Source organism: Gossypium arboreum, chromosome 12 (genome assembly GCF_025698485.1).
Source record: "Gossypium arboreum isolate Shixiya-1 chromosome 12, ASM2569848v2, whole genome shotgun sequence".
In the NCBI taxonomy this organism is placed as follows: Eukaryota; Viridiplantae; Streptophyta; class Magnoliopsida; order Malvales; family Malvaceae; genus Gossypium; species Gossypium arboreum.
Window position 1 is genome coordinate 97,638,889 of NC_069081.1, and position 26,327 is coordinate 97,665,215.

The window sequence follows — 26,327 nt, forward strand, 5'->3', positions numbered from 1 at the left end:
GGTTTTATTAATAGTATATATATACAACTCATGGAGGTAATAAAGTGAGCATAATAAAATTAAAATGTATAAAAATATTAAAATAAAATTTTAGTTGAGTGAAAAATTAAAAGTTTTACTAATACAATTAGTGTGAGTTCAAATCTAACTATATGTATATTTTTGTTGGTTTTTAAAAGTGAAAAACTAAAACATTTTCGAATAGTATTAATTATGAAACAACTCAATCAACAGTTTTATGATAGTCATTATTCGTGTGAAAAAATATGTAAAAGATATTTAGTAAAAGGAATAGCTTTTAGTAATTTATAAACATAATTTATATAAAAACGTTATTAAGTGTTGGTTGAAATGGCATTGCGCATGTTTTAGAGATTTTGATGTTTGGATTTATATCTCATCATGTTGACTTACACCTAAATTTATTATGAGTTTAAATTGCATTTTGAAAGTTATATAAAAATATATAAAAAGATAAAAATGGCTTCATAGTAATATTTATTATTATTATTTTTAAAATTATTATATTTTTCAATCAAATTAAATATGGTTGTAAATATTGTACAACCCCGTACATCGGTAAAAAAATAAAAATAAAATGTTTTATTATATATTTTAATTGAAATAAATTGTTGTATTAACCTTTTTTTAGTCTAATTAATAATTTTAAAGGTTAAAAGAATAAAAAGTAAAAGTGAGTTAATAAAGAAGTTAATTTTAAATAATTAAAAGTATTTTTACATCATTTCATAAATTTTTATAACATTAATATTTTAATAATTTAATTACCATAATTCATACTTATTTTATATAGATAATGCTTATTAAATTTGACATAATATATATTTTAATTATTTATTTTATGTAAAAATTTTAATTATTAAATATATATTAATATAAATAATTTTTAAATTAATATGATAGAGATATTAGGATGATTCAAAATTTCATATGCATGGTAAGTAAAAATCTATTGATAAATTTAATGATTGAATTATTAAGATATCAATCATATAAAATTATGAAATAATATAATACTAATTTTTCAGTGAAACTGAATCCTTCTCTTATAAATATTATACTTAATTTATAATTTAGATTTTAAGTAATTACTTAGTTGAGTTAATACGGCTTAATTAAATGATATCAAACTCAATTAAAAGCGTTATATATGACATATATAGTATAAATAAGTAATAAAAAATATAAATAATTATATACAGAATAAATCTAAATAAATATAAGGAGATGATAAAATTATTGTTTTTATGAAGATATAAAATTACAAAAGGATGTTGGTTGAGTCTTAATTTGATTGATATAAATATTATTATTAATGTAAGATTTATGAGTTGAGAAAGGATTATAAATAAAATTATTAATTAGGAAGTGATTGCATTAATACAAAGTATTTAATGATAAATTGAGTTAGTAATCGAAAAAATCTCACCGATTTAAGTGTCTTACATGTTGGTTAAAGACGATTTAACCCTAATTTTGAATAACTAGCATAGTTATTCAAATTAAAATAAGAAAAAGACTAAATACCCATTTGAGAAGTAAAAAGAAAAATAGATAAGAGACACAGAAGGCCGCCCACCGAACCAACATGTGCTCATTTAACAGATCTCTTCTTAATTAATTAATAATTAATTAAAAAATAAACATTATTAGAGAAAAAATATAGGAAAACGGAAAAAGAAAAAAGAAAAGAAATCTCTTCCCATCTATTTATTTTTGTTTCTTCTTTTTATCGACCCATACAGAAAAAAAGGAAAAAAAAAAAAAAAAGAAGTGAGCAATCTCAGGGTCGTCGTCCTCCCTCTTCGGCTGGGTGTCTGTGGTAACAATAACAAAGGAGGCAGAGAATCGGCAAAGCAAAGGCATCAATGCCAGCCCAGAAGCGGTCATTGCCGGAGAATCTCGACGATGAAGAGTCCAGCCTTCATCACCAAAGCCACACCAAACAATCTCGAAACGAAGATGGCCAACACAAACCTGAAGACGAAACAACCCAACTGGAACAAGAACAGCCCGAGCCGGACCAAGACCAACAACACCTGAAACAAGAACCCGATGACCAAAACCACCAAGCTCAACTCCAAGGCGACGACGAAGATGAAGATGACGATGAAGATGGAGATGATGAAGATGGTGACGTCCCTTTCTCTTTTTTCACACTTATATGCTACACATATAGTTCGATGCATAGGTGTAGACCCATGTTTGAAGTTGATTTCGATTTTTGGACTCTTTTTTTTTTCTTTTTGTTCTCAGATTCTGATGGAAGCCAATCTTCTACTTCTCAAGAGAAACCCGAGTACTCTTTTCCCTCTCTTTCACTTTCAATCTTTTCTTTTCGTTTATAGTTTTTTTAAATCCATTTTAGCTTCATAATTAGCTTTGGCTCTGCTTTTATAAGTTGGGTTTGCTGCGATTTTCTTTCTTCTTTTTTTTTCCTTTACAACAGCATTCTTTATTTCTTTTGGATGCTTTAGCTGTTAAAGAGAAAGGGATTTGAAATTAGTTGTTGGGTTTTATGCTATTTGCTATATGACATTGTGTTTTGTGATATATTTCCTCATCGTTTAATCGATTTGCATTTTGCATGTCAACGATCTATGTCCTGTATATGCTCGTAACCACATAAAGCTGGAAAATTCTGAAATTTGTTCTTGTTGTATTCTTTATCCGTTCGGGATCCTTGTTTGTCAAGTAAAACACCCGTTACCAACTTGTGAAGTACTAGCTTGAAAGCACGTCCTACTATATTCTTCCACTGTTCAAAATGTGCATTATTTGTCTTATATAAATGCATTTCATTTTGATTCAGACTTCTTTTTTCTTCCCCACCTTGCGTTTTTCGAATCTTATTATGCATCTGTGTTCAGCTTGAGCGAATCTAATAAACCTTGATGATTCAGCATCACTAGGCTAACTTTGCTGAGCAGTCGGTCAAAGAGTCATGCATTGAGACCAGGGAGGTACCTCTGCCTAGACTTTTTAACTTCTCTTTCTTCAAATAGTAAGACGATACAATCAATCATGTCAATTTGGTGTTGCTGGCCTTGTGAGCAAGAATGAAAGTAAGAGCAGACAAGCTAGTGAGGTTTGAAATGCAGCTTTTCATTGTCTATTCTAGTCATTGGGAGGAATCAATTGTTGGGAGCTAACTATCGTGGAGTCTGTTATAGTGGAAAACAGTGTTGTCTCATTAATAAACTAGAACTTTTGGGTTATTCTTTTAATATAGTAACGTGAGGATTCTCATACTGAGTTGGTTTGGGCTTGATTCTATTTCTTCTTCCGATTTTGTCTAGATTTACTAAAAAATAATTTCTTTTCCTTCCCATGATTGTTGTTAGTATATGATAGTAAAGTGTTAGTTGACACTGTGTCGTGATTTTCTGGCCTGTCATGGAATATCTACTTGTATGATTGCTTGAAAATTTTTAGATTACCTTTTAAAGTAGGTATAGTCATCTCTTTGAACCCATCCTGTTCCCATGCAAAGTCATATATTTACATTGATGACAGCAATCAAAGTATCTCTTCACTGACATGCTTACTGGGATATTTGTGCATATGGTGTATAATGTAACTTTAATCTATAAATAACGTGATAGAAAGTTCTATTAACATTTTTATGTTCGAATTCCAGATTTGTCTTAGTAGAGCTTCCGGAAATTCGTAAAGATGTTCAATGTCCAATTTGTTTAGGTAATGCTTCAATTTGCTATCATTTTATACTCTCTCCTACAGTTTCTAATGAATGTCTGTGATTAGGAGTTGAGATATATGAACCAGTGGTTGTATTATTTTTCTATAAATATATCCTATTGGTTACATGCTCTTGAATCCATCACCTTTTATCTCTTTATCTATCTATATAGATAGATAAATAGATAGACAGATAGATATCAAGTTTGAGTCCCCTTTGCATAAATCTTTTTTATGACTATATATTGTTGTTTAACTTTTGTCTTTGGCAAATCATATAAACTGTAACAAGAGGAAAATCAAGTGTTGTGTGTTTACTGTTTATTGCACATATTGTACTATTTATTGATAGTGTCTTATTTTTACCCGACATTTAAGTAGAATATTGAGGTTCCTTCCTTAAATGTTTTAAGATACATGTAGAAAATTTTCCAATTGCAGTTTTAGCATATTGTCTGAAGGTGATATCTTCTTTAGTTGGTCTTGTGCAAATCAAATGCTCTTTCCCTCTCTCTAGCTTGTGCGGAAGTTAAGATGAGGTTTGTCTAACAGAAATGGATTGTCAGAACAAAGCAGCAATTAATATGAGTGTGTCCTATAATGGAATATAAAGTCTAATTTTACATAGTTGACTTTCTAAGCATAATTCTTTTAGTTTGATTTCCAAAATGGTAGATCCTACCTGTCCCATATCTTAAAATTATCTTTGCTGGATCCTATATTGGGCATAATGTTCATGTTGTTTTTTCCTGACATTTGCTGGAGTTGGGAAGTTTTTTTTCACCATTGTGCTTAATGGTGTTAGAAGTTCAGTGTAGATTCATAAATTTAATAGAATGTTTTTTCACCCATGAGGCCATAGGGACCCATAAATAATATGGAAAACCAAGGAGATAGTTGTATATCTGGATGCTCCTTGAAAGATCTAAAGTTGAGAAGATAGGAAAAAAGATGATTTAAGATTGTTGATTTTGTTGTATCTGAATTTTCAGGTCATTTTCAATGGATTCGGAGAAAGGGGTTTTGATGTTATGTAAATCTAAACCTTTTAACTGTTTTTGGTGAATTGGGAGGAAGGTATCATTTACAAAATACAGATAAGTTGGATCATGTCAGGTGTTAGTAAAACACTTAATCAGAGGACTCTATGCAATATGTAAATTCTAGCTGAGAAGGTTGGGTAGTCGTATTTTAGATGTAACATGTCCATAAAACAGAATTTAGTTAAATTTATATAAATATATAAGCATGTTTTCTCTGAAGGAAAAATCACAAAAGAGTAATATTATAGTATTTGTATTCACATGTGTCATTCCTTCTTAGTTTATGGAGACACAACCTGGATAGCAAAATAACATTTGCTATATCTGATTGCATCAGGGTAATGGTATGCTTGTTAGTCTTACCTTTAATATTTCTGCCTTCCTGGTCTATGGTCAGCAGTATTGGGTTATTGCTTGAGTTCTTTTTATGGTGCATTTTGTCATCTAGCAATAGGATTTGATCAGGTTAACTCGCAAAATTTGCCTATTATCAGTGGTTGGACATTGATGTGGTAGAAGATTTGTAATTTATTGTTTTCTGTGTGGACAGGAATCATAAAGAAAACAAGAACTGTAATGGAATGCCTACACCGTTTCTGCAGAGAATGCATTGACAAATCAATGCGACTGGGGTATGTCATAAATGGATTGCTACTATCTTGCCTTTGTTTGGGTAATTCTGTGAATATCTAGAAATTCTTATTTGATTCTGATTGTAGGAACAATGAGTGTCCTGCTTGCCGTACGCATTGTGCTAGTCGACGTTCTCTTAGAGACGACCCAAACTATGATGCCTTAATTGCAGCTTTATATCCAGATATCGACAAGTATGAAGAGGAGGTATAAGTTTTGTCCTTTCTCTTCTTTTTTACTTTCAGGGTGCTATTATAAAATTTCTTACACCATGATCTTGCCCATCAATTCTGGTCTTGTGCATTTGGTCTCTCAGGAATTGGCGTTCCATGAAGAGGAAAGGACTCGCAATAAGCAGGTCAGATATATATTTATATTTACATATGTAGGTTTTTTACTACATGCATTTATTACCCGCTGCTCTTTGCTTATTGTTAAGGTCAACATCCTATTTTCTAGATTTGCAGATGTTTGTGGTGATTTGTCTTCATTCGTCTACCTTAAAACATGCAACCTGATATTCTTGGTAGTTACTTGTATCAGCTGCATTCATTCAATTGTATTAGGTGCTTATTCAAGTTTCATTTTCGCATTTTGGCTTTGGCCTACTGCCGTGAATGGCTCTTGTAAGTCCCTGAATTTTGAAAATGTCCAATGTCCAATCTAGTATATGTACTATTTCGTGAGTCAATTTCATGCATGATCGTAACACCTTTCAATGAGTCTGATGTAAGAATTCGACTTGTGGCATTTGTATGCCATATTTTTATTTTAAATTTAGTTTTGTTTTCTGTATAGACTAAAAATTGGAGATTAGATAAAAAAGAAAATCTAAGTTTTTAAATATTAGAATCTGGAATTTTATAAGATATATAAATAGCAAATTTAACTTTAAAAGTTAAAATCTGTAATTTTAAAAATTTTTAATTCAAAAAATTGTTTTATTTATTTTATTAATTAAAATTGGAAATTTAAAATTTAAAAACATTAATTATGTATTAAAATCTGGAAATATTTTAAAAGGGAAAATAAGAAATTAAAAAGAGGAAAAGAAGAAAAAGAAACAGAAAATGGCTCCGTCTCTATGTCCTTGTCCTTGTTTTTTTTTGGTTCTTTTAAAAGCTTTTCAAATATCATCTTTTAAAAGTTATCCGAATTTTTTTTTATAATTTTTGAATGAATACCCTCTGTGTATTTTTAATATGATATGGCATGGTGACGTGGTAAAAAACATGGGTCCTTTGCCATGTTATCACCTCATTGACACAGCTATGATAGTAGTAGTAGTACAAGTACCATTCCGAACAATTTTAAAGTATAAGTACCACAACGAAAAAAAATATATGCTACAGGACCATTTATGACATTATCCCTATCTTTAATGCTTTGTGGTGGGACAAATAACCGAATGGAGAACTGTATTTTTCATTTCATAGATATGAGATGACAAAACTTGTCCTAGACATTGACCTGGCTATACAGTACATGTTTTATCAGTACCTTTTTTGACTATCCAATTATGTGTTCAAAGAATACCATTGGACCATGTTGCAAGTTCAAGATTTTGATACATTCTTTGTCTTTGCAATGGTTGTTTCAATATCTTGTACAGATTCAAGCATCGATTGCCCAAATTTTTCAGAGACAATCAGAAGCACTAGTCAAACGACGTAGTCTTGGCAAAGAGAGCAGCACCTTTCTCACTAGATCACAACGCCATCATCGTAGTGCTCATCCTCGTAGGCGACGGAACTCTCGAGGAGTTGAGCATCAAGGATCTGAAGACAATGAGGATGAAAATGATGATAATGGTGGCAAAGATTCTTCTTCCACAGATGAGCGCTGTGCAGAAGTGAGGCAGAGAAGGCGCAAAAGACGGCCTGGAATTCGGTTGTCCCTGCCTTCTTCATCAGTGGTAAACTCAGATGGTGGATATGTTGAAAATGATACTGAAGTGTCTAGAGACAGCAGAGGGATTTCTCCTGGGCTTGTCTGGAATCCAGACATGCTTGCTTGGGGGAGAGGTGGTGCTCGCAGTCACACTCGACATGGAAATTCAAGCAGTGGCAGCAGCAAGAGTTCACGTGCTCGCTTGAACAGATTGGTAGAGTATCTTAGGAGCTTGGAGGAAAACGAAGATGAGGTATGTTGGGATCATATTATTAGACTCTCCATAATATATATGGTTTCGGTTTATCACTGATATTAAGCTCCCATTGTTAGCATAACTCTCTAGCGGTTCTTATCTTTTTTATGGGTTCTACTCGAGTAATACCATAGGATTCTTCTCTCCTTGCTCTCTGCCCACCGAGCCCCCTTTTTCTTGTCTTTTCCCTTTTATTCCCCATTTGTATACAGGTCCTCCTTTTGTATAATAACTAAAGCTTAATTCTTTGGATGCAGTTGGATGTTCATCTCAAGCTTATTTCAGTGGATGAACACAGTACATCAAGTTTGCAGCAACCTTACCTTTGTTGTCGGCCCAGTCTGTCAGTTAAGCAGCTATGTGAAGTGAGAGTTCTTTCCCACCAGCTTAAACATAGAATTTCTCTCTTCCAAAATCTGAAGTTAGATTCTAGGAAAATGATAATTTTGATGAACCTCGACATTTGGTTGAATGGGCATAATGCATTAAATCTGTGATTTCAGTTGACCCTATTCCAGCTGCGAGTCACTTTAATACAGTGTTTGGTTGGTGTGCCCATATGATTAAGTTTTGGGGGTGACCTAAAGGTCTGATGTGTGAACTCATTGATTTTCTAACTTAAATCCTATGCAGGATGAATCCTTCATGTGGTACTGCTGTTCCAGCATCCCTCCCCCCTCCTCATTTCTCACTCTATGAAATTGGATCTCATTTTTCTTTTCCATGTTTTTGCCTTTAAGACAAACCATTCAGGATGATTGTCTAAAATTGTAGTGATTGCTTGTTGCACAGTACATCGCTCTCCAGACACCATTACGTGCTGAAGAAGTAGAAATATTAATGGTAAAAGGACAATACCATACTGATGAAAAATGCACCAACCCCTCGGAGGACGCACTGCAAATCTTGGAAGGTCAAGAAACTTTGGCAGGGCTTAAGGTGAAGTGCAGTTCTGGAATAAATCATTTGGTGAGTACATTTGATGTCTCTATTTGAGGTTATATCAATTTGTAGTATTCTTGGATTTAAGGGTTCACAATCGTATTATAAACCTTTTTGTCTATAGAATTAAATCTGAATAGCATTTTGGTTTCAGATTCTGGCATATAGGCAGAGGCAAAGTTGCTAGCGAAATTGCAGCAATGTTGAAAGTGCGGGTTCTACAAGACACACAGGTTGTTGGCAGTTGACTCTGGTAATTTACATTTGAGTTTGTATGTAAATACACGGATTCTGGAGGGGTCTGGTCGTTTGATGAAACCATTGTTTGAGTTGTGTTCTAGGTGATGTAAAATTTAGGACATTTGAGTTGAGGTTTTCGAGGTTGCTATAACTCAAACACTTTGGCATTAGATGGTAAATTAGAAAAAGTGGAAAGATGTATAACATATATATCATCTTTTTTTTTATTGGTGTGTTTGATTGGTAATAATCTATGAAATTTTTTCTTTTTATAACAAATTACTTTCAGTGGAATTTTGGTATATATATATTATATCTCTTGAAAAGGGTATGTATAGTACATACACTCAACTCAAGGATCTACTTCATCGAAAATCAAATAATTATTTGTTGCTACCAAGGTTCAATCCTAATATTACAGAGTAAAAAAGAAACAATATGATCAGTATAAAATGAAGGATTATGGATCAATGTAATCTTGCCATGCTATAGTACGAATGGTATTGTTTCCTAGGTGATGATGATAGTGGATTGAAATGGAGGGAGACGGTCAAAGTGAAAGGTGGATATGCAATGCAAGAAGACACAAAGCTTTCCGTTGCTGAAACCAAGTTAACTGCTATCTCGATGTGGTGCCTAGATGGCAGGCTTCTCTTGCAATAAATTACAGTGGTGGGTGAGGCAACAGCATGACACTCAAGGAGTTAGGTTTTGATGGGCACTGGGGCCAGCTCCTAGATTAGATTTAACAATCTACGGGATGCATACTGAAATATTGGATAAAGCAGGCAGTGACGGGATATGGTTATGGCAACTTATTTTGCTTTCCAATTCTTACTTTCCCTATTCAGGGAAATCACACCTGCTTTGCTATTTGTATGCTTTAGTTTAATGGGTTCTTCCTTTATCCAATGTCTTGGACACAATTTATAAAAGAAAAGAAGATGCTCAATCAGCTGCAGAGCTTTACGATCGAAGTTTATATATAACCAAGCATTAGCACGGATTTACAATCAGGATTGTTATTTTGCACTTCCAATTCTGTCACTTAGTTTTATTATGTTTGGAATTACAATTATTTATCATAATTGATTATACCTCTACAATCACAATAAATGCGACACAAACCTTCATTTTTTTTTTTTTGGCGAAAAAAGCAAGATTACAACTTAATAAATCCTAAGAAACTCTAAAAGCTTGTTCTTTTTGGATAACTATAGCTACAAAATCAGGAGGTACTCGGTGTCTGCCAAGAGGAACTGATCTTTGCCAATTGATCAGCAATTAAGTTTACATTCCCTAAGAATATACTTAGCCAATTGATCAGCAATTAAATTTACATTCCCTAAGAATATACTTAATTTCCTTTTGGCCTTCATAACTTAAAAGACGTTTAATTCTTCGAATCAAAGTAGTGCCGAAATCCTCAATTTCTTCCATGGACAAAATCTTTACTACTTCAAGATTATCTGTCTGAAACTTGACTTTCTTATAACCCTTGCTTAATGAAATAAGAATTCCATCAAGGATTCCCAAAGTTCAGCCTCCAAAGGTAAACATCTACCCAAATAATAGGTGTACCCCAAAATTCAATTACCATCTTGATCTCGAATCACTCCTCCCGCATAAGCATTACCTTCATTTTTAATTTGCATATTTTTACTCTTGTTGAAACTTTTAAAAATAAGAAATCACAGTTATGATTGTTAATCTGATTCCATTTTAAACCGACGAAACTTTTTAACACAATTTTAAAAAATTCTTTATATACAGCGAACATACTTTAAAACAAAAACAAAAATCTGTTGCTTCATTCAGGCAATCCATCTTGAAATTCGTATGAAACTTTAGGTTCCATTATTTATTATATTTCATGAAAATTTTAAAACAGAAGGAATGTACAACATTCGGATTAAAGAGCTCTTCCTAATCTCCGTACCAAGCGTCACAAAATTAATAATTTACTTACCAAGTTTACATGAAATGAGAACGTCAATTTGTTGAAATGAATGCTGCCGTATCTCAGAATGTAAATCATGTATTTAGCGATACATTGTTTGTATACCTCAATTGTCCTTGCAGTTCCTTGAATAGCTTGAAGACAATCTTGATTGCGACTGAAAGAAATCAAAAGGAGCTCCTGATCCCAGCGACCTTCTTGAAGAGTTCGGTGAATCCGATAGAAGAGGTTCATAAACTGGGTTTCTGTTCTTTGGTTGACTAATTTGCAAGGGAGAAACTACTTCTTTCTCCATCGGTCTTGGGTGCGGTTCGATATTGCCTAAAGTCAGAATCGGCCCACCCATTCGTTCAGCCTGCTGAAGTGTATTGATTTTACTTGGTCTGTATGTATACCGGAAGTACTTCAAAGCTAGAACCGGACCCATCCCTGCTGCAACTATGAGCTGTTCAAGAGAAACAAAGACAAAACAACAGACCAGTATTCAAACTGAAGCCATAGCACTAATAAGCCGACAAGTGGAGAAATTAAATTCAGTAATCAACTAATTTAACGGGAGAACAATGGAGATGGATTCCTCCCTCTAACATCAAAAGGAAAGCAACTAAAAGAGTGTGAAACTTACGGACATAGTTATCCAATAAGAAGGTTGCCTACATAACCGGAACATAATAGTGTACATCCCTGATGCAGGAATTGCGCTGAAAATCCAATTAATTACATAGAAAGCAACTAAATTCCCCCATATGGCAAGATGTTGCAATATCGTGAAGGAACTGCAAGCACCAATTAAAGTTCAGCAAGTCAGGATATTTAAATATATTAAAAGTGGTATCATGAAGCCATTTTAAAAATTCTGGTTACGAGCTATTTATCATGGGTCAAGATGCACATTCCAGGCCTGTGGGGGGTGCAAGCCATGGCATTTTGATGAACTACAAAGTATAACTCCCCCTTAACAGCACTTATGGAGCAACACTATTTTACATTGCTTCTCAAGCGAGGACAAACTATATGATATGCCATTTTTCTAACCCTCTATAAGCTGGAGTAAAAGACCTTGTGTGAAGGGGAACAAAGGAAAAGAAAACAGAAATGCAACATATTAACTGCAGTCTACATTTAAATGGAAGCATACTTTGTCTCCAAAGCCACAACAAAAGCCTGCAGCCATATACATCCTGAGAGTGCCACCATAGAAAGTTCTTCCATTTCACTTTTCTCGTAAGCATAAGCATGTATGGTGATCACAAACACAACAATTGCCTGCAAATCCCCACAAAATTAATTGATGAGACAATAAAGCAAAATGTTATAAATCAACAAGCAATATCAAGTAAAGATGTTTTGATTATGAGTTTCAACCACCGATTTAAGATTTAACTGCAGTCATGGATCACTAAATGTTTTCAGATTTGTTTTAATTACTTTACAACCAGTATCAGTCAAGATGCTTTGATAAAGAATAGCACTCACATGGAACAAAGATCGACCAAACCATCCAGCAAATGTACTCGGATTCAGAAGCCTGTTAGAGAAACAATTATGAATCAGTTAGATGACCATAACCAGCAGTCTACACGGTTGTATGCTAAAAGGATACAACCAATTCTCTGGTCCCATTTCCTAACCCTGTTATATAGGAGGGGGAAAAAAGCCCAAAAAAGGCGGAGAAACAGTAAACCTTCCCGCTTGGCAGTAAAATAAAATTTGTGGATGCTGCATAACTGTTCCTTCACTAAGATCTTTGTCAAGGACACTGACTAGAACAGGAACACTAGTGTAGAAAACATTATAGGCCATCAAGCTAACAGAATTGAAAAGACTAGTTCCAGAGACACCTGAAATAAAAGAGAAACTGATGTATTCTGGTGTCAGCAGAAAATTAATGATAAGCAAGTTTAAGTGAGAATCAAGTTCAATAAAATCAACAAAAAGAGGAACATCATATTTAGGAACTCACAAAATTTGAATGAAACATATAACTAGTGACTTGTAGAAGGAATACTGGGAAAGAAATGCTGTACGATTGTAGGAATAACGGCCATGAACAAGTATTAATCTTTTGAGAAACCTGAACTCTGCAACCAAGAGAGGTATTTAGGAAAAGAAAACAGATAAAAAGTAACCACTCCACAATGAAGATGAAAAAAAAAAAAAGAACATCTCAAATGCCCATGATTATCCAAACTAGGTAGCATTCTTGGCACAATTCTAAACTCTCCTGTCAATGCCCGTCATAAGCACATTTATCCAAACTAGAACACTTCAAAACCATCAAATAGTATATTATCATCAAGAAATAGTTCTAAAAATCCATCTTATGCTCATAAATGTTATATTTTCCTGAGGGGTCATAACAACAAATCTTCCTTTAGGTTCATTATCATAATGACAACTTATTGCCTGAATAGCATATAGGTTGAGAACTTTCAAAATTACAACAATTTTCGCCGTAAGTTCAATAACCGAAAAAAAGAAAATAAATAATAGGCAACCAGTCCTGAAGGCTTTCAAAATATTTAAAGATACTCACTTCCAATACTATAATCAGCTGCTCTTGCAGCCTGCAACCCTTCTCTTCCACTGATGCCAACACCAATATCAGCTTGTTGTATCATTCTCACATCATTTCCACCATCCCCAATAGCCAATGTTCTATAATCACATGATTTCAAGAGTTCAACAAGCTGCCAAAAGTATAGTTCCGTTTAGGTGTAAAAGTCATCATTTCCAAATAAAAGAAGGCTATAACTAATGAATATAATCTTTTATAAATAGTGGTAATGAACTACAAATAAAATATTCAGAAATTTAAATTAGAAGGGATAAGATTAACTCCTTAAGAACAAAGCAAAATACAGCCTAATAATGTAAAAAATTCAATGAGATAAAGACAATAAGAGAATTAGAAAACTAGAGCACGCAATATATGTACTTCTAAAAATCCTAAGGTCACAGCATTGACATTAGAAGCTGGTCTAGCTAAAATATATTAGGGCAATAATAATTCACACTTCATAATGAGAGGTGATAGCACTTCCAAAAACACTACCAAAACAATGTCTTAAACTCTCAAATTACGTTTTCCTTTTTATTTATTTATTTATTTATTATAAGATTTACATTTATGTTGGTACATAGAACTCCCAGTATGCATTGGGCCAAGTTATGCCAGTGTTCACTCAACATTTCTTCTTAGAAGCAGGAAAATCTAAAGGTATAGTTTCCCCTTGCTGCTTCATAGTAGTACCAATACTCTATAGTCTGCATACAGAGAGATCCAACGGTTCTTTCCTATTCTCCTCTCCATTTTGGGAAGAAAGGTGCCGTTCATACATAAAAGATTGGAAAAAAAGGTATATCGATTGTAAAGATTAACATGCATGACATTTATTCTGCCCCCACTAATGCTCTTGGATGTTCTTATCAGTAGAACATGCAGCAAATGCCAGCAGTCTGGATTTATCCCTTTTTTTCTTCATTAATTAGCTTGAATATCAGTTTTAAGCCAAGAGTGTTGTTTGATGAGAGAAATCTGTAGATAACGATCATATTCATGACTATTATGGGTGAGAGCTATACATCCTCTTCAAATCTTAATTACATTATGTATTTTGGTTAGAGAATTTTAGGAATTCTATTTTATATATTTCTACTAGGAAAATTTCCTTTACAAAAGTGGCAAGACTTTTGTATTATGGACCACCGATTATTTTAGAAAGTTTAAGATTATCTTTTTGCTTCAGAATATTCTTAGCACAGCAGTGGAGGTTACCATGAGCTTTAAGGAAAAAATTATAGAAAATAAATAATAACAATAATAAGTGAGCATGATGAATATGATTATGAGGGAGAAGATACTAAGAAAGTTCTGTAGTTGTAACACAAGCTCAATATAAGTATATAACAATCCAAAATATATTTAATACTTTAAAATTAATGACAAAATCAAAACCTGTGCTTTTTGGGACGGTGTAACACGACAACATATAGCCGTCCTTGACAAAATAGCTAATTCTGTAAAGGCTTTCCTATAATGCTTAAGTGCAATTTCAAGAGCCCATCCATCAACAACAAATGCCACATCCTGCACGGAATTGGAGAAGTAAAAAATAGGGAAATAAATGCAATAGTGAATAAAACCTTGTGAGTTAAACATTAGACAGATAAAAACTTACCAAGCAATTCTTCCTATGAGTAGTAAAAATAAACTAAACCCTAAAGAAGCAAAAGAAAAGGAGAAAGGTTCTTTACAAGCTTGTTTAGGGTACCATTTCTTACAATTATTTTAACGTAACATGAATTTCAATTAAATACTCAACCAAGAATGTGAGGAGATGAAATAAAAATCATTATCATCAGCTTAGAATCACTAGACATAAGTCAACCATTTACTGTTTCTTTTCTTTTTTCATAGAAAGTATATATTTATTTTCGGATTACACGTATGTGAGTGAATAAGCCTTGTGGGCCTCACACACATTGTCCACTTCTAGTGACAATTGCTTATCCACCCATTTCAACAATTTAGAGTGCATAGCTGAAGCGCTGAGCTTCTTACTTTGATAATCTGATTAAGTTAACAAGGACCTTAGGTTTTCTAACGAATGGTATTTTTTTGTTCTTAGTTACATACTATTAGAAACCTAACAACATTTGTCTGTGCTTGTGAGGTGCTCTCTAAAATCTTTTTTTCAGAATCACAATTCAGTTTAGAGCCAGAAAATTTGCCCTTAATCAAGTCGATGATTTACTTAAATAAAAAATAAAAAAATTCTACAATTAACTGCAATTCGGAGATCGCAAACACACAAGAATAGTGGCCAGAAAGAAAAATAACACGAGAACCCCTCACATAAATTTGCAAAGATGGAGCATTAAGGTTTACCTTAGGTTCCGAAGATGTTATCCTCATTGTAAGCAAAACTCTCTCTAAACTTCTACAAACTTCATCTTCAGTTTTTCCGTCAATTAGAAGAAGCTGACCTTTTGGCTCTGATAATTTGGAAGGAAGGAGGAAACATCATAAACGTGAAACGAACAACTGATGAGAATTCAAACTGTGACATTCTATTCATTGATTAAAGCAACTGAATTTCTTGTGGCACCAATAGAATCAAGACTGATAGCAAAAGACCAACTCCACCAGACAATCACCTAAAAATGCATAATGACCCTTCTAACAAACCAAAACCTCAATTATTGCCCCCGCCAATTACATTCAGCTTAATCATTAATCTGGCATCAAACACCAAAAATGATAATCAAATATGACAAGACATTTAAGAATCTTTAATAACATAAAAGGAAAGGCATACAGTATATGATTTCAGGTACTAAAATTTTGAAGATAAAGCTAAACTCTAATTTTTTATGTTTATTTATATTTGAATCTAACACTTTTTTTTATCTTTATTAGAAAAAATAAGAATGCATGAAGCATTTTTAGGTATGTGGAGAGATGCAAGGATGAAAACTTGAAAGAAATGTAGTTGTTCAATCCAAGCAACAAATCATAAAAGTAGCTTAGTTCCAAAAATTTAGGAACCAAGAAAAGTCCTCATTGACCAAGATATTTGAAACAATAATATAAACAGCAGGACATGTGATTAACACAAAGAGTTGAGATTTATGTAAATGATTTAATCCACCTGGGGAAATAAAATTGCAAGAAAGAGCAATCTGTATGGCAGTATTCTGCTTGTCTCCGGTCAGCATCCAAAAATTAATTCCAGCTTTCCTGAGTGTCTCAATTGTTTCAGGTACACCATCCTAAAATAATTAAAAAGATTAAAAGGGCAACATGTTAACATCCAAAGTATTCCATGGAAATGACGTATATTTGACTTAAAAATAGATGAAAAAAGTTTTACACATGAAAGTTGGATTTAATAGCTCAATTTCACCTGTAGACGATCCTCTATTGCGGTAACACCAAGAACCTCAAAATCATGTTCTAATCTTTGGCAAACCTCAGCAATCCTCCACTGCAGAATGCGGACACTAGAGGAACTAAGTCACTTATCACCAAACTTGACCAAAAGCGTGCAGAAAAAAATAAAAATAAAGAAACAAATAGAACAAAAAAAGATCATTGGATTGTACTTCACCTCCCTATCAACTAATGTGCTACTAGCCTCTTTGAACATCAAAGACCACTCTTGATACTCGTCCTCTCTCAATTCACGGAAAGCTAAGCATAAAGTACGAAGCCCCAATTGAGCATATTGTTCTACAGCTTCAATAAATGTTCTTGTTTGTTGCCCTGAAAAAGAAATGATTTTACCATATAGAAAGCCAACTGATGCAGTATCAAGTATTTGTTTCCTTTTAATGAATGATTATATTTTCTAACATGCCATAATCAAGATATTCTATTAGTAAGTCACAAAGGTACATTACAAGCCACAAAAATCTTCCCGCCATTAAAACAAATAAAATATATTAGTAAGCCAGTAAGATGAGGGAATAAATCACGTTTATGATTATTGATGCATGGTCCTGAAGTTATATGCATAACCTATAATGAAAACAGCCTGTAATGAAAAAGAAGCCACCACATGCAACTTTTTGAATTCTAGTTCCTACAAATTTAGTAAGCCCTTTTCTATGATTACAATGAAGTCCCAACAAGGATGTTAAAGAACTACAAGAAATACTAATATGAGGATGGCAAACTCTGAACATAGATTAAAGATAATAAATTCCAATTTCTTTTATAAAATATATGTTCATGGCAATGAAATGAAAAGGATGAGACTTGAAGTTGAAACAAATATATCGGGTGACATGGACTTATTACAAGATCTAAGCCTCCAACACCCCATCCTCAAACTGATGACATGATCATTGTGCCATGCAGGATAGCGATGATTATTTATACTAGTGAACCAAAGATATTCATCAAAGAGGAAAAGGATGTCCTTGCAGATCGAGGCAACAATCATCAAATAATTAAAAGAAAATCATGCAGCAACACTGCCAATGACCATCAAATAAATAGAATTAGACAGAATAACCTAGTTGATGCATTTAAAACGTTCTCTGAAAGTCCTAAGATGAGCAAAAGATAGAATAAAAACATTACCAACAAAAGCATAAGGAAGAATTGCTTCATCTGCACCCTTTGACAAAAGTACAATTTTTCCAGTCTGGCAATCTTTAACAACCACCGACATTCTTTTCCGATCAGAAGTGAACTCCAAAATCTCCAACACTTCATACTTAATCACAGAACCGTTGAACCTGATCTCTATAGTATTTAATAGGGAAAACCATAAATAATCATACCAGCAATCAACTTCTGTACACCAAAAAGAAAAGGAGGTTTTTTACCAAGAATATTTGCATTTTTATTGGCATAAACCATATGCAATTGAGCAGCAGCATTAACAAGAGCATCTTCATCCTGAGATTGTGCCTTGTATGAGATGGCTCCGGTTTTGCTACAGAGATTAAACAAGGTTGGGATGATATGTATTAGAATTTCAAAACCGAGAACAAGTTATGATACTGTTATATGGATCTATCTCTAAATTGCAGCTCAAACGCAACCAAGATAGAAGATAGAATCACCTCTTTATAGGAACAACAGTATTACATATAGCCATAACTGTGAGAAACTGAACAACATCAGGAGAGCCACCAGCAACAGCATTAAGCAGTTTCGTATCTGTGCACCAGTGGCAAAATTAGTCATAATCATCAAAGTTCACAATTCTTACTTGAAAATTGTCCTCAATATTTGAAAACCAAAAGTAACACTAGTTGATTTAAAGATCCTCCACATGAATTTCAAACTATTTCAAGCACAATAAGAAGCATAAGATATCAAAAGTATTGACCTCATTTATCCAAAAGCATGCAAATTGCTTCAAGTCAATCATGTTATTTCCAAGTATAAATACCAAAACCATAAAGAATAACTTACTAAAGCACATTTTGAAAGATAAATCAGAATTTTATATTATAAAGATGGTAAAACAATATTCAGTGTACATATTTTACTGATCTAATTAACAAAGTGTCACACACTGCTTAAAATGGTTAAACATTTTTCCTTCCATAACTTATGGGCCTGGGCAAAATAGATGTGCAGAATTGCTGAAAGCCAGAAAAAATACATCACATCAGCAGCCAGAAGCATTGTGCCAGAGCACAATGAAGTATCAGAAAATGTACAAAATAACATGACGCCAAGAGTACACTTACTAGAACCAGCGTGGAAGCTCCATTCCCGTTTTATAAAACTTAAGCAATATTAAATTTCATTCCCATTTTTGGACCACCTCAATTATAAAAGACAAATTTTCCTGATTATTTCAATCAAGAAGCAAGAAAACATATTTAAAGAAGATACTTTTCATCATTTTCAGCAAGGTTTTCAGGGAGAAGGGAAAAGGTAATTGATTAACTTAGTTTGATAAGTTGCTCTTGGCTACAAATGTAGACAGCTGCCTTATGGTAGACAGATATACCGATGACATAAAGGAAATATTCATTCAACAGAATTGAAAGCTAAAAATGGATTGGAGGAATAAAATAAGTAATGAGAAAAGATGAGGCAACAAGCAAGAAGGAGAAAAGTAGATAGCAAACCTTTCAGTGCATCACCACTCTCATTTCCATAGAAAACACCACTAATGCAACATCTTCTAAAGATCATTCTATTTTCTGTTAGTGTTCCAGTTTTATCAGTCATTATGTACTCAACTTGTCCAAGGTCCTCACTTATTGCTGTGCTGCCGCATGAAAAAAAAACGATCTTTTTAAATATATATGTTCACTAAAAATCTATGGCAGAATCCAACTATATAGCTAAATAATTGCATAAATTTCTTTTCAAAATGTTTCTTACTGTAAAAATAACATAATAATATAGTAAGAAGAAAAAGGAAGAGATAAAGAGTTTAAAAAAAAAGTAAAACCAAAGAAGAGAAAGAGGAACAGAAAGAAAGAACAAAAGAAAGAAAAGTGTGGCTAAGTCATATAAGACTCCAACATCACTTAAACATTTGAATAGATAATATTTAGTTTGAGTGATATCAACTTAGCTAGCAGCTTCATACACTGGAAAGGACACTCCTGCTGATGGATTTCTTGGGAAAAAAATACTTACTTTGTTGCATGGGAAGGAATACCAGTTTCATAATCTATCATCTCAGCGTCCCAATCAATGAACTTCGCATATAAACTTTTCACAAGATCTAGAGAGACCTGCAAAAGAAAAGGCCCGATGGTTAACAAGGTTAGATATCTGAGAAAGAACTCGTATATGGAAATGAATCAAAACTGAAGCAGATAATTCAAGATTAGCAGTAACAACGATAAGGATGTTTAAGATGAAACTTCATTCCTAACTATTTGAAACCTTAAGCTTCAAGTAAAGAAACTGTCCATCTCCCAACCACCCAGCCTAATAGTAATAGGAAATAAACCATTAATCCAAGAGCTATTACCTAGAACCATCGGTACAATGATATGTCTATAATAATTTAAACTACAACTGGTTTCTGTCACCCACTTGGATTTCTATTAACAATAACATGATTGAACAAAAACATATCTACAACCGTCCTACTAGATTTAGCATTTATGTGCAATATCCATGACCTAAAACATTTCTACCTTGGTAGGGTTTTAATTCAACCAGCAAGCATACACTGTATAAATTAAAGTCTACAAGTTAGTTAAGTGATGCACCTCTACTCATATTATAATTATGCCATGGACTATTAATAATTTAAACCCAAAACTCACATCACTGTTGCACCATTATTTGGATCTAGCTTAACAATCTCTTCCATTCTAGAGGACAAGAATTCTAGCTAAGAACCTTCTGTGGCTATTAGCAGCAAGCTGCCCTGTTCAGTACAATCCAGGTTCACACCACTAAAAAGTTAAGGACAACAATCCAAAATCATTAGCATTTTCAGATAAATTACCTTAATAGATATGGGTATCATGATGGAACACAGAAGCTCAAAACGAAGAGGAATGACCAATAGCTCATACCATGGACCTTCAATTGGATATTGCACATACCATTGCTGCAACAAGAAAGTGGGCATTTCTACAAAGTTAAAACATTGTGACACATAAATTTGGCCGGGGGAGGGGGGGGGGCAAAGCTTCATCACAAAATTAAGAGCCAAGAACAAGCAAGAAAATGATATGGAAAACCACAGGCATGCATGGAGTAAAGACAACTGAGCAGCAAGCAAATGTGAAAGAAATAAAGGTGGAAGAATTTCACAGGTGTCCTGGGGCTAGAAACCTGCCCAGGTCCAAAGATCCAGTCAGGTTAAGGTCAGAGGCTTGGTCTTAGGTATTTAGGCCCCAGCCAGGTCCAGCTAATATTTTAATTACAAATTACTATGTAAATGGGCAGGTGGGGAAGCTTGATCATGGCTTTAAACATCTGGACACCCCTCGAAGTTACACACTCCAAAATAAAGGCTCAGATAAAATCACACTGCAGAGGAAAAAGAGTACAACCTTGCCTGGTGCATATACAAAATTTGTTTGTAGCAAAACCCACAATTTTCACCCCTGAACTATATGATCTACTGATCTTATGCCATAATACAGATTTTAGGATATTCTCTTAATAAGAACTAAAATTCAACTTCAAGGATAGCAGTAAAAAGGGGTCCTCTCAAGATGTTAAAACTTAAGACCATATTGCAGTAGATACACAGATGAAAAACTAAGCCAAATGATCAGTTTTGTACAAAGAAAGGTTCCCTACAACTAAAAGAAGGCTAATATAGATTCCTGTTCAGTTGAAAAGTATAGACTCCATGCAAATTTGCATTGAGTTTGGAATTAAAGGAAACAAAATGTGTTATCAACCAAGCCTAAAGAATATATAATATGATTATTGATGATAATAAATAGATGAGAAACTGAAGCTAGCAAGTGCAATTTCTGACAACCTTTCTTGCTTCTGTATCCTTCCACACATTCCCAGCTATACCAAGAACCATAACAACCACTATCTGGAAAACAAATATGGCACCAGTTAACTTGTCAATCATGGCATCCATGGCTGTTAGCTTTGGCTCTGGTATGCCCCTACTCATACCCAACTTAGTTTCATTTCCTGAAAGACGGAATAAATAATTCAAAAACTGCAGTACAGATGTTAATACCATCAGAATGAAAAATGAAACCCTCAAATGGACTAAGGATAAAAAAAAACAAACAGAGTAGAAAACTCAGGAAGCCAGTTGAGGGAAGAAAAAGAAAAGCATAAATATTCACAAAATAACATACCATACATGTTCAGATAGCGTTTAGAGAAAATAAAATAAAAGAAAAGCTATCACATTATCGAAGCATCAATAACTCAACCAGGCCATCCATGTGGTTTTAAAGTCAAGTTAAAATAGACTACTAGGCTGCAAATAATTATTTCTGAAGCAAGATGAGAACATATAACAAAAATACTAACCCATAAAGGGAGAGAACACAAAGTAAGATTGTACTGCATCCCAGGATGTTTATGCTAACAATGTCAAGTTACAAATTCTTCAAGATTGAATACTAGATGAAGCTTATTTATCAGTGCCCTTCAGAGGCCACATAAAAATGACTAAAATATCATGATATGTTTCAGAACCCAATCTCTTCTGGCAATAGCCAAAAATATTAAAATATTACCACCTTTACTTTAGGTGGTCAAATATGCTAAGCAATTTTGGACAACTAAAATGACATGAGTCTCGATACAATGTATAACTTTTCCTCAAAAATACTGTTAACATGAATCGCCCATTAAACAAACACATTTTGCTTTCTATTTTTATTTAACCATGTTCACATTATTTTTATGACATAGTCCTCTATATCTCAGCTCTTTCTCATCATCTTTTAGCTCAGCTCAGTAGCACTTAGATATTAAGGGCAAAAGGGGTGAATAATAGATAACAATGATAAATTAATGATAATATATATCAGTGGCCTTGAAATTTCATATATAGGAGCTTGCCTGTGTAGACAGCAACTCCACAAGCCCATTCTGTGTTCCTCAAGTAGCATGACTGAAGAATTGTGTTTTTTATGGTCAATGGACACACATCATTATCAATAAATGGAGGGAACAAACGCAGATTGGCATCAAATCTTGTAATATCCTTATCTGGATTTGGACACTCAATAACACCCTGAAAAAGAAGATAGAGCATGTAAGGATAAAAAATACACAAATGTGTCTGTGTCTAATATTAATATATATATGTGTGTGTGTGTGTGTGTGGTACTTAAATCTTGCCTTGATTTTATGCAGCAATTCAAAATCTATTCCCATGCAAGCAGAGGGTATTACCCTGGTCTTCAAATCAGTTTCACCATCAAGGGCAGCAGTCTGCAAGACAATTTGTGCTCGGTCAATTTTAAAGAATTAAAAATGCTACACATAAACACAGTGTAAGCATTCTTAACAATTTTATATGCTATGGCTCTTCTGTTTTAGACATTAAGAGCTTGACCTCCTCCAAGTCTCAATTAGGTGAAAGTTTAAATTATATTTTAATCCAATAATCTTCCCGAATGAATTCATTCCACTCAGGCTTTTAAGAGACAATGAAACGAATCATGTGCTGATTTAAATTCTCTTCTCTCTGAAATGCTAACATTTCAGAGTACAAAAGGTAGCCAAATCTATTCACTCGATAAAATAGAGTTTTCCAACAGAAGCTCTATTTCTCAAGTTCACATAATTCTGTTGTTATCTAAAATTTTGGAGTCCATCTCTGTCCACACTGATAGTTCAATCACAAACTAACATTTACGGAATTTACAACTTTTAACAAGGTGCATATTCACCTCAACATAGCAAAGGCCTTGCGGATCAGAGGTCCCAATTAAAACAAGATCACATGGCACTTCATCATTCTCACGAAGCCACACTATATTACCAACATGAATATCCTGTGCTTGGATCTGCAAATGATGGCCACAACCGCAAATGACATAAAAAGAGAAAGCAAACAGTTAATTTTACAAAGTTTAAAAGGTACACGATAGCAAGTAATCCTAAAGCAAGAGGTCATTCAACTTTAAAGGAAAAAGAGAACCAGATGATATGCAAATAAAATCAAATAACCAAATGACAAAGAATATCAGAAAACTCCCTTACTTGTTTCCTGATACCCTGCCTAACAACCCAGACTAGTTTCTCATTTGCTTTCTTGTCTGATAAATATCTATTGTAATCATCCCATGCTTCTTTTGATGCAGAGACAGCAAAAATGAAAATTAGTGGACCCCAAGTACTGGCAGGATTTACTGGAGTAATCAGTGACCATAACTGAAGGCAAGCAATAAATAAGAAATACTGGTTCATGAACCGGCTGAAATAAGAAGCAATAACATATTAGAAATAGTGGCTGCAAAATAGACAACTTTCAAGCAGGAAAAAAAGAATGATATCCAGCCTAAATACATTATCATGCACAATTGATGAATGAATCATCAAATGCATCAAAAGCCATGTAAGAGTCTCTAAACAGGACCTTTCTGTCATCTCATGAGGCAATTATTCATAAAATAAAATCAAACCTCAATGATTAATCAGGCAGAAGGTATATATTGATCACGGTACAAGCAAAAATCATATGTCTATATATGCACAAAATAAATGAGCATAGCAAACAGTTGATAACATTACAATGACAAGCTTTGTTTATTTAGCTTGTGAAGCCAAGGAAAGCATAATATTAACCAAACTCGGAAACTAATCTCCAATTGAAAAGAAAACTTCTTAAGATATACCTGAACTGCTCCCATAAATTTTTTGGGAGAAAGTTCAATACAGTATATTTTCTGTTAGAAATTCGATTGTCACAGTAAAGTTCATGTGATGATTCATTGTCATTAATGTAAACATATCGCTTCATTTTTGCCTCAAAAGCAATCAATGGCAACTCTACAGTTTCCCCCCAAGTTCATTACAGAGCTCAAAAGCGGCAAGGAGCCAGTCACTTAACCTGAAATAGAAAAGTACACAAATTAAGATTAGAAGCAATTCATGATAGATTGTCCCTTTCAAAAATTTTACAGGAAATGTAACGGAGAAAACAAACAAAATAAGAGAACCAGCTCAGTTAATTACATATCACATCGTAGAATATCCATTCAATTAGATCAAACTAAGATTTTTCAAGTTATAATTTATCATTAAAAAGAAAAGAAAATATGAGACAAGATCATGATATATAAAATTCTAGATAAAAGTTTCAATTAATTCTAGATAAAATTCTAGATCATGATTAAATTGCGACTACACAATTTCAAAGAAATATTGATTGAAATCGTAAGTGTATCACCTTTTTGCAGAAAATAATTGTTTGGCATCCAAAATTATTTTGAAATTTTAACGGAAAATATGAGAGATCGTACCTCTTTTTCTATTTCTATTGATGTTTTTTCGTTCTTCCGCTCCTCCTTTCTTCATCTCCTTCCCCGGGCTCGGTCTTTGTTCTCATTTTTGCTTGAAAGATTAAAAAAAAAAAGGGCAGTTCTTGCGTGTACGCGGTTCCACTGTTTGACCTCTGTGGATCCACTATTATCCGTTCGATAATTGTAAACTTCCCTTTTGGGTCATTTTGTACTACATGTGTCACCGTCTTACACGAAATCTTGATCCAAGTTGAAATTTAACGTGATTTAACTGAGATCGCAATCACCGCTTTCAGTTGTTTTTAAAAAGGAAAGGAAGAAATCAACCTTTGATCCACCGCTCTACTGGGCTTAATATTTTGACTTACATATATATATATATAAATCCTTATAGTATTTAACTATATAATAATTTTATGCTTAAATAATTTTCTTTAATATACATTCATAAAAACCCTTTGTTTTAATAACTAGACTTCTTTTAATGATATGGAATTTAAATTAATAAATAATATGGAAACTGATTACTAATATGAATAAACAGATAATTGAAAATAATTTTTTTATTTTTATAAAAAATATAATGATGGTAACTTAATTATCTATCTAATTATAATCTATCTATTATTTATAAAAAAAACTATATCTACCTATACTTTTTATTGTGGGTAGTTTTCAAAAATAGTATATGAAGTTTTATTTTATCCATCCTTAATTTTAGTTCAATTAAATAAATAATTTTTTACTTTTATCTAGTTTTAAACATTTTAAAAATAAATATATTCATTTAATTTCATGTTAAATAAATATAAGTGTTTTTTATATGTAATATATAAAGCTAAAATGGTGTTGCTCAATAATGATATTATTAGTTTATAACAATTTGATTAAATTTAAATTTCATAATTATAAATTTATAATATCAAATTTCATATATCATATTTTACATCAAACCAAAATTCATATGTAATTTTAAGATTGAAATTATATTAAAATTAAACTTTTAGTTCTTAGAAGTTTAAAACGAGGTATACTGGCTTAAAGTAAATTATAGTTGAATCACATGAGTTCTAAATACAAATTTATTCTGACTTAAGCCCTATTATATGTATGTCCTATTTAAATTTATTCTTATTTATATCCGATATATTTTGGTTACCACTCTAATCATACTTATAACATTAATTATAATTATTTAAATGTATTATACATATAACTAAAAAAAAAAATTCTTTGT

At 33.0% G+C, this 26,327-nt stretch overlaps 2 protein-coding genes across 6 annotated transcripts; one reads left to right on the forward strand and one right to left on the reverse strand.

Annotated features, from left to right (window-relative positions):
• The first annotated feature begins 1,661 nt into the window (after positions 1–1,661).
• Positions 1,662–9,003, forward strand: LOC108479876 (putative E3 ubiquitin-protein ligase RING1a). Its single transcript, XM_017782713.2, has 10 exons — positions 1,662–2,154; positions 2,278–2,320; positions 3,662–3,720; positions 5,314–5,395; positions 5,483–5,603; positions 5,713–5,754; positions 7,009–7,539; positions 7,800–7,907; positions 8,335–8,511; positions 8,639–9,003. The coding sequence occupies exons 1-10, from the start codon at positions 1,890–1,892 to the stop codon at positions 8,669–8,671; spliced, it is 1,461 nt and encodes a 486-aa protein (XP_017638202.1). The 5' UTR covers positions 1,662–1,889; the 3' UTR covers positions 8,672–9,003.
• Positions 9,004–10,558: 1,555 nt separating this feature from the next.
• On the reverse strand, positions 10,559–25,467 carry LOC108479361 (phospholipid-transporting ATPase 2). Of its 5 annotated transcripts, none has more exons than XM_053023072.1 (25): positions 25,091–25,467; positions 24,464–24,678; positions 23,829–23,999; positions 23,516–23,632; positions 22,962–23,054; positions 22,680–22,854; positions 21,625–21,791; positions 20,632–20,736; positions 19,806–19,903; positions 19,286–19,428; positions 18,263–18,359; positions 18,023–18,132; positions 17,775–17,939; positions 16,798–16,952; positions 16,594–16,674; positions 16,339–16,459; positions 15,576–15,682; positions 14,643–14,774; positions 13,221–13,374; positions 12,648–12,765; positions 12,369–12,542; positions 12,161–12,212; positions 11,823–11,950; positions 11,310–11,460; positions 10,559–11,129 (listed from the first exon to the last, which is right to left on the reverse strand). In XM_053023072.1, exons 2-25 carry the CDS (start codon positions 24,476–24,478, stop codon positions 10,791–10,793), a joined length of 3,168 nt encoding a protein of 1,055 aa, XP_052879032.1. In that variant the 5' UTR covers positions 24,479–24,678; positions 25,091–25,467; the 3' UTR covers positions 10,559–10,790. The 5 variants fall into 5 exon arrangements, 4 of the variants coding, with proteins under 4 accessions (XP_052879032.1, XP_017637395.1, XP_052879031.1 ...); XM_017781906.2 differs by having other exon boundaries at positions 23,829–24,042; positions 25,091–25,466; XM_053023071.1 differs by lacking the exon at positions 20,632–20,736 and having other exon boundaries at positions 23,829–24,042; positions 25,091–25,466.
• Between the last annotated feature and the right edge of the window lie 860 nt (positions 25,468–26,327).